The sequence below is a fragment of the Sus scrofa genome, chromosome 13 (genome assembly GCF_000003025.6).
Source record: "Sus scrofa isolate TJ Tabasco breed Duroc chromosome 13, Sscrofa11.1, whole genome shotgun sequence".
In the NCBI taxonomy this organism is placed as follows: domain Eukaryota; kingdom Metazoa; phylum Chordata; class Mammalia; order Artiodactyla; family Suidae; genus Sus; species Sus scrofa.
Genome location: NC_010455.5, coordinates 139894932 through 139902518, shown reverse-complemented (window position 1 = coordinate 139902518; position 7587 = coordinate 139894932). Strand labels below are relative to the sequence as shown.

The 7587-nt window shown below is 42.7% G+C and overlaps 1 protein-coding gene across 2 annotated transcripts in view; it reads right to left on the bottom strand.

Annotated features, from left to right (window-relative positions):
* Window positions 547-7587, bottom strand: part of FSTL1 (follistatin like 1) — a 54727-nt gene continuing 47686 nt past the window's right edge. Inside the window, exons 10-11 of one of the 2 annotated variants that reach the window (XM_021070306.1) lie at window positions 7498-7574; window positions 547-3205 (exon numbers count right to left, since the gene is read on the bottom strand). In XM_021070306.1, coding sequence (XP_020925965.1) covers window positions 3161-3205; window positions 7498-7574 — 122 coding nt within the window. In that variant the 3' untranslated portion in view covers window positions 547-3160. The remainder of the gene's footprint in view (window positions 3206-7497; window positions 7575-7587) is intronic. The other variant, XM_021070307.1, reaches the window with a different exon arrangement.

Here is a 7587-nt window from a genome sequence, read left to right as displayed (position 1 = left end):
TGGGAACCTCCATATGCCGCGGGAGCGGCCCAAGAAATAGCAAAGACAAAAAAAAAAAAAAAAAAAAAAGATGGAGCAGAACAGAGGGTCTTGCAACGACTTCCAGTCCACTTGGAAAAGTTTATCTCTACAGGATACACATGTATCAGATAAACAGCCACTAAGTTCACCCAACCAGATCCTGGCACGCTTCCCAGGTCTGTCTGGCTTCTCATACAGGTTTACCAGCAGCAGCTTCACTTGGTGTCATTCAGTCTCCTAAGATTCGTGGTAGCTACAGCAGTCATTTAGTTTAGTCTCTTCTCAATACAGGAATGCTCCTTGACGGCCTGTCACAGACTCACCATCAATGACTCTTTTTAAATAAATTTGTTCTATCCGTCCTTGAGTAAACCTTCCTTTCCATAACTGTAGTCCCGAGATTTCATTAGGAGAAACTCCTCAGGCCTCTTTTAAGCCTCTTGAAATCCACTTTATGAGGTAAATGGTTAATGTTCTCACAACTTTATTTGGCCTTAATTGGGGGAAAGGGAAACAATACAACCATTATTTTAATTTCTTTATTTATCAATAGTATCCAAAAAAGAATCAGGAGTTACAAAAACAAGTTAAATGAAATATGGAAGCCTACTAAATACAAATACATTTCACAAACACACAGGCAACAGAAACCTGTCCAAACTGTTTCTTGAAATTTGACTATTTAAAAACATAAGTGTAAAGGAAAGACATTCAGACTGGTCCACATGGGCTTATTAGCAGGTGGAGGAGCCCTGCTTTCCAAAGAGTGATGGAGTCCAGAGTCATGGCATTTGAGAAGGTTTCCATGGACACTGAATCTTAACAGATGCTGTAATATGTTTATAAAAAACATACACACAGAGAAAGCGCAAGGAAGCTTGTCGTCTAGGCCCGATGCTTTTAGAGAGTTGGAGGAACTGAACCTGTTTTAATCCTGTTTATTTGCTCCATGCAAAGCTCCATGCAAAACTCCCCAAACTAGGCTATTTAGCAGCTTTCCATGAATGACTGTTAGATCACGTGAGTCTATGGTGCAGACAGTAGCTTCCCTATTTACAGGAGGAATGCAGATTTGCTCTTGGGAATTCAGTGTTGCAGGATGGGGTCATCTTGGAGGGCAACCACTGACCTAAATGTAACTGGTGAGGAGACACTCTGCCTTCTTGCTTTAAACCAAATGGTACTTCGGCCCTCTCTTCAATAGTGACCAAGGACTGGCAAAAGTGGATCAAGGTGTGCTGTTGGGAGTTCTCCAAGGTATTTTGACAGGGAGATGCATTTGAGACCACACAAGTGGGGTTCGAAGAGAGCTTTCAAGTGGGATGGTTTATAAAAGCTCAGAATTCTAAACAAAGTGGAGAATGGTCTTTCAAAGGAGAAAAAGGAAACTTGTTTAGAACAAATTCCATTTTCAGCACAACTTTTTCAGAGCTGCCTGTGCAATATAGCCTACGTTACTTCCCTCTGGTGGTCTATAATCTGCTTCCTGAAAATGAGATCTTATGTGAAGTTTATAATTTTGTTATTCCAAATGCATCTTAAACACGGTACTGAGTGGGGTTAATTATCACAGAAGCCAAAAAGACACTGTCACAGTGTTGAGTTGAATTCCAATTTTTGCCTTCCCTCGAAATGGGAAACCTTCTTTTGTCCTCATCTCTAATAGGAAAGCCATTTCTGCTCCTGAGGTTAAAGATGAAATGTACAAGTAAGGACAGAGTGGAGTGCTTCTCCTTCTCACAGTTCTGAGCAGGCTTTACCTGAGGGCTCTACATCACAGCACAGCCCGTGGGGCCATTCAGACTGAGGTTAAATTTGGTCATCTTGTTTTTGGCTGTCTGACCATACTTGTTATGACAGTAAGGTTTCATTTATCCTAAGGAGAAGGAGGAGAATCATAGGAACTTGTCTCCTTCTTGACCAATGATCAGAACCACAGAATTTACAATTTCTCAGATCAACAGTTTAATGCATTCCTACCTGCTCACTGAGGAAACTGAGGCCCAGAAATAGGAAGAGACAGGGCCAGAGTCACTGTCCTCGTTAGTGGAAGATCAATGGGCATGTTGACAGGCTGGGACAGCGAAGCCTTGCTTAGCTGCACTTGTCTCCATTCTTTGGGATACTGATTTGCATAAATCTATCAGAATAAATGAAAACAAATTTGCTTTTTGGATCTTAAAAGCTTTATACAGAGAAAATTCTCCTGGCTTCTGTTCGAGGCACACCCTGCTTCTCTGGCAGGCTGCTGACCCACTGGAAGCCAGGGGGCAAATTCTGGGCTACATCTAGTATGTGGCAGGGTGAGGGGAGTCTGGGTAATAGCAGTCCCTGTACCAAGAAGGACCCCAAACTCTCCCACCTCTAAAATGGTAGGACTAATGAAAAATAATTACAAAAGCTTAATTCTAGTCAAGAAAATAAAAATATTAAACAACAACAACAATAATACAATGATAATAATTGAAGAGTGAAATCGACTTGCCAAAAAAAAGTTTACAGAAAAATAGCACCTTTGGTAACAAGTATTTTTAAAATTTGGTTAGGTCTCTAAGGGGCTCAAAGTCTACAAGTACCTGCATTATTTGGGTGCACCCTGCAGTCATTGGGTAACTAGCAAGATGGCCATGTATCTAGAGCCAGTGGTTGGGGCCATGAGGAGAAGCACAGATGCTGGAGATCTGTTACGCTGATGGCAGCAGGAAGGGCTGGAAGCAGAATGCAGTCTTCTCTACTGACTTTCCCAAAGCCTTCCTCTGGGGACAGCCTGCTAAGTTCTTTCTCATTGCCTGTACTCCCTACAGCATGATCAAAGCTGTGGTGGACTCAGAAGTGTTCCAGATCTGGGTCCACTACTCTCCCAACCCTGATGCAGTTTCTTAACTTGTCTCCAGCCCCTGAGCATCATTTACAGTTTCTCTCAAAGCGCTCCTAGAAATGAAGGCTATGGCCCTCTCCCTCCTAGCCAGCCACCCCCATTTCCTCTATTGCAAAACAAATAGACAAAATAAAACTCATTGCTATACAAGCAAATACTGGTGATTTGGCGATTGTAGCAGACACTTGCGTATACTGGACTCAGCGCTGAAGTGGAAGAGAAGGTGCCAGGCTCTAGACACCATTCCCAGATGCCTCCTCATTAGATCTCTTTGGTGCTCACTCTCTTGGTCTTTTCAGCTGTCTCCTTTGAGAAGCAAGAGAAAATAAGTATCATGAAATATTAAAAAATTATTGGCATTTATCTAGTCCTCAAGACTTTATATAAGCATTGATGGATACATACTTATGCTGAACTTTAGTTCTGTTTACTTATCTGTCTCCTTCATGGGCAATGAAAAATTTGTGGGCAAGGATCATGTCTTACTCATGACATGGTTGTGTAGGGACTGTTGATAAATTAGAAACTGACCCCATTTAAACTCCTATGAAACAATCAAGTCAGGCATACATTATTACATTCATTTTAGAAACGAAGATAGGAGTTCCCGTCGTGGCGCAGTGGTTAACGAATCCGACTAGGAACCATGAGGTTGCGGGTTCGGTCCCTGCCCTTGCTCAGTGGGTTAACGATCCGGCGTTGCCATGAGCTGTGGTGTAGGTTGCAGACGCGGTTCGGATCCCGCGTTGCTGTGGCTCTGGCGTAGGCCGGTGGCTACAGCTCCGATTCAACCCCTAGCCTGGGAACCTCCATATGCCTCGGGAGCGGCCCAAGAAATAGCAACAATAACAACAACAACAACCAAAAAGACAAAAGACAAAAAAAAAAAAAAAAAAAAAAAAAAAAAGAAATGAAGATAAAGGGAGTTCCTGTCGTGGCTCAGTTGTTAGTGAAACCAACTAGCATCCATGAGGACGTGGGTCAGATCCCTGGCCTTGCTCAGTGGGTTAAGGATCTAGCATTGCTGTGAACTGTGGTGTACATTGCAGATGTGGCTTGGATCCCTCATTGCTGTGGCCCTGGCACAGGCCAGCGGCTACAGTTCCGATTGGAACCCTAGCCTGGGAACCTCCATATGCCACAGGTGCAGCCTTAAAAGACAAAAAGACCAAAAAAAAAAAAAAAAAAAAAAAAAAAAAAAAGAAAGAAAAGGAAAAAAAAAAAAAAAAAGAAAAGGGAGTTCCCATTGTGGTTCAGTGGGTTAAGAACCTGACATAATGTCCGTGAGGACGCAGGTTAGATCCCTGGCCTCACTAGTGGGTTAAGGATCCAGCGTTGTGGGGTAGGTTGTATATGGAGCTCCGATCCAGTGTTGCCTGGCAGAGTGTGGCTGTGGTGTAGGCTGGCACCTGCTGCTTGGATTTGACCCCTAGCCTGGGGACTTCCATATATTGCAGGCGAGACCATAAAAAGAAAAAAAAAATGAGGAAAAGGATACAAAATGTTCTGAATCCAAATTTGGAGAAGCATTAAAAGCAACAGGCTCTGGAAGCAGATTGCCGAAGTTTGAATCATGGCCATGCTACTTTCTGGGGGACTTTGGGCATATTATGAAATCTTTATGCCTTGTAATAAAGTACTGCCCCTTAGAACAGTGGTGCATTTCTCCAAAGAAAGCATTCTTTTTTTTTTTTTGTCTTTTTGCCATTTCTTGGGCTGCTCCCACGGCATATGGAGGTTCCCAGGCTAGGGGTCGAATTGGAGCTGTAGCTGCCAGCCTACACCAGAGCCACAGCAACGTGGGATCCAAGCCGCATCTGCGACCTACACCAGAGGTCATGGCAATGCTGGATCGTTAACCCACTGAGCAAGGGCAGGGATTGAACCCACAACCTCATGGTTCCTAGTTGGATTCGTTAACCACTGTGCCACGACGGGAACTCCAGAAAGCATTCTTAATAACAGCCAAAAAGCACATGAAAAGATGCTCAACATTATTCATTAGTCATTAGGGAAATGCAATCAAAACTATAATGAGATGCCACTTCACACCTACTAGAACGGGTAAAATAAAAAATAATGACAGTTACGAATGTTGGTGAGTTTCCGGAGAAACTGGAATACTGCTGGTGAGGATGTAAAATGGTACAGCCACTTTTGGAAAACAGTCTGGCAGTTCTTCACAAGATAAAAAACAGAGTTACCATATGATCCCAAAATTCCACTCCTAGGTATATACTTCAAAGAACTGAAAACATATGTCCATGCAGACACTTGCACAAGAATGTTCATAGCAGTATTATTCATCATAGCTAAAAAGTAGAAGCAACCTAAATACATCATATCAACTGATGAATGGATATACAAAATGTGGTATATCCATACCATGAATGTTACTTAGCCATAAAAAGGAATAAAGTACTGATTCACGCTACAATAAGGATAAACCTTGAAAATTATGCTAAGTGAAAAGAAGTCAGACAGAAAATGCCATATATTATATGATTCTATTATATGTGTCCAGAATAGGCAAATCTATAGCATTATAAAGCAGATTCGTTGTTGCCAGGGGCTGAAGGAGAAGAGAACTTAAGTGACTTCTAATGGGTGAAGGGTTTCTTTTGGGGGGATGATGAAAATGCTCTGCAATTACATAGTGGTGAGGTTGACAGTTTTGTGAATATGTTGAAAACCACTGGATCGTACACTATGAAAGGGTGTGTTTTGTGGCAAATGAATTCTATCTCAATAAAAAACTATATAGGGAATAAAAAAACAACAACAGGGCCTGGCATCGAGCGGACCCTGGTGGTGCCCCATCCATAGCCCTTGCCTTTAATGTTTCAGTACACTGGTAAGGCTTCTTCCTGAGAGCACCTGCATCTCTTTGCCTGAGGCTTTCTCTGGCAGTGGGAGCCTGCTCTGCCCACACATGCTGGCAGGCCAGAAATGCTAGGGAATTCGTTTGCTGGTGGCGGCTCTCGGCCAATGGCTGATGGGAGTTTGTGCACGCATAGCCCAGCTCCCCTCCCCCTTGGGCACAGTAGCTGTTCTCAGAGTTCTGCACCAGCACTGGCACCAAGCTCCACTTGCCCCCAGTGGTAATGTGCCTTGATCCACACCCTTTATTGCTTCCTGCCCTTTCTAGGCTCACTTCCCAACACCCCATCTGGGGTTTGCTGGAACTGCCTCCCAAATAAACTATTTGTACTTGAGTCCTTATCTTAGCCCTGGCTTCTGCGGCAACTCACATAAAACAGAGACATTAAAAAATGTTAGCTATTTTAATTCACTCCCCATGTCTACTCTAATCATTTTTCCACCCTAGATGAAAGGAATTCTTATGAGGTTCTTTTTGCTTTTATGGGCTTGCACTTATCTGGAGACTGAAGGCTTCTGAAATATGGAAAAACGAAAGGCATGGAGCTTCTGCTTTTGTTTAAAAAAACTGACATGAGGTTTCTACACTATCAGTGTCAATTATGACAGAATATATAAAAATCATCAATAAATATGAGCAATTATTATTAGTATTAATAGCTCTTGATTTTCAAGTGAAATATTTCATCTTAATAGTTCTTGAGACCATTATATTCCTTAAAAATGTATGTCAGAGAGAAGGCTTGTATTACCAGCCTTTTACAGACAGGTAATTCAAAGAACAACATCCTTTGTTAAGACTATTGTCTGTGGAATGGATGGTTAATGGGGACCTGTGGTATAGCACAGGGAATTCTACCCAATATTCTATGGTAACCCATATGGAAAAAGAATCTGAAAAAGAATGGATGTGTGTATATGTATACCTGAATCATTTTGTTGTGCAGCAGATATTATTATAACATTGTAAAGCAACTATACTTCAGTAAAACTTTAAAAATGAAAAAAAACAAAAAAACACTACAGGTAAACCAGCGGAAAGACACCCCTAGGGGTCTGGCACATGTTTTCTGTCTAGGATTTTAGCAAAATATGTCGGTGGATCACCATTCTGCTAAGAACCTTTTCCCCAAGAAAGCCTTCAACTTAATGACACAGAACCTGAACATAATTCTTATTTATCATCTCAAGTCTCTAGGAAGCAGAATCTCTAAGTTCCCAGACTGTGTTCTAGCCAGCTTGGCATTTAACTTAAATCCTTTTGGCTGGATTTCAAATCACTGATTTCACGCTCATTGAGAGCCACCAGGCCCTGTGCTAAATGAGGGCTTCCACGGCGAGCAGGTCATAGAGCCGGCCCTCAAGGAGCTCACAGTCTTGGGGTCTGGGCACTGGTTACAAGAAACAGGAACGCTTCTTTAGACCATGCTTACTTGCAACTCATTTGCAAATCACTACCCAGCTGTTTCTACCTTACAAAGCAATTTAACAGCTTGTTACTTGCATCTGCTGGGGCCTACTGGCTCCATAAAGGACTTCCTCGGGGAAGTGTCTATACCATGGTTTGTGTGATACGATGTATAGGTTTATCATTCAGGACCTCTTGCATTGAACAGGGCACATCTCCTTGGTCTCCTGAGGCATCAGGCAGTGTCTGAGTGGTGGAAGGGCCCAGTGGTGGCACGGATACCTGACCCAGCATGGAGGCTGCAACTCACCTGATGCTTTTGGAGCTCCTGGACATATCTGGTCATTTCCTCCTCTGTCTGGGTCTGGGTCCCCTTCTGATTCTTTCCTGCAAGAAGAAT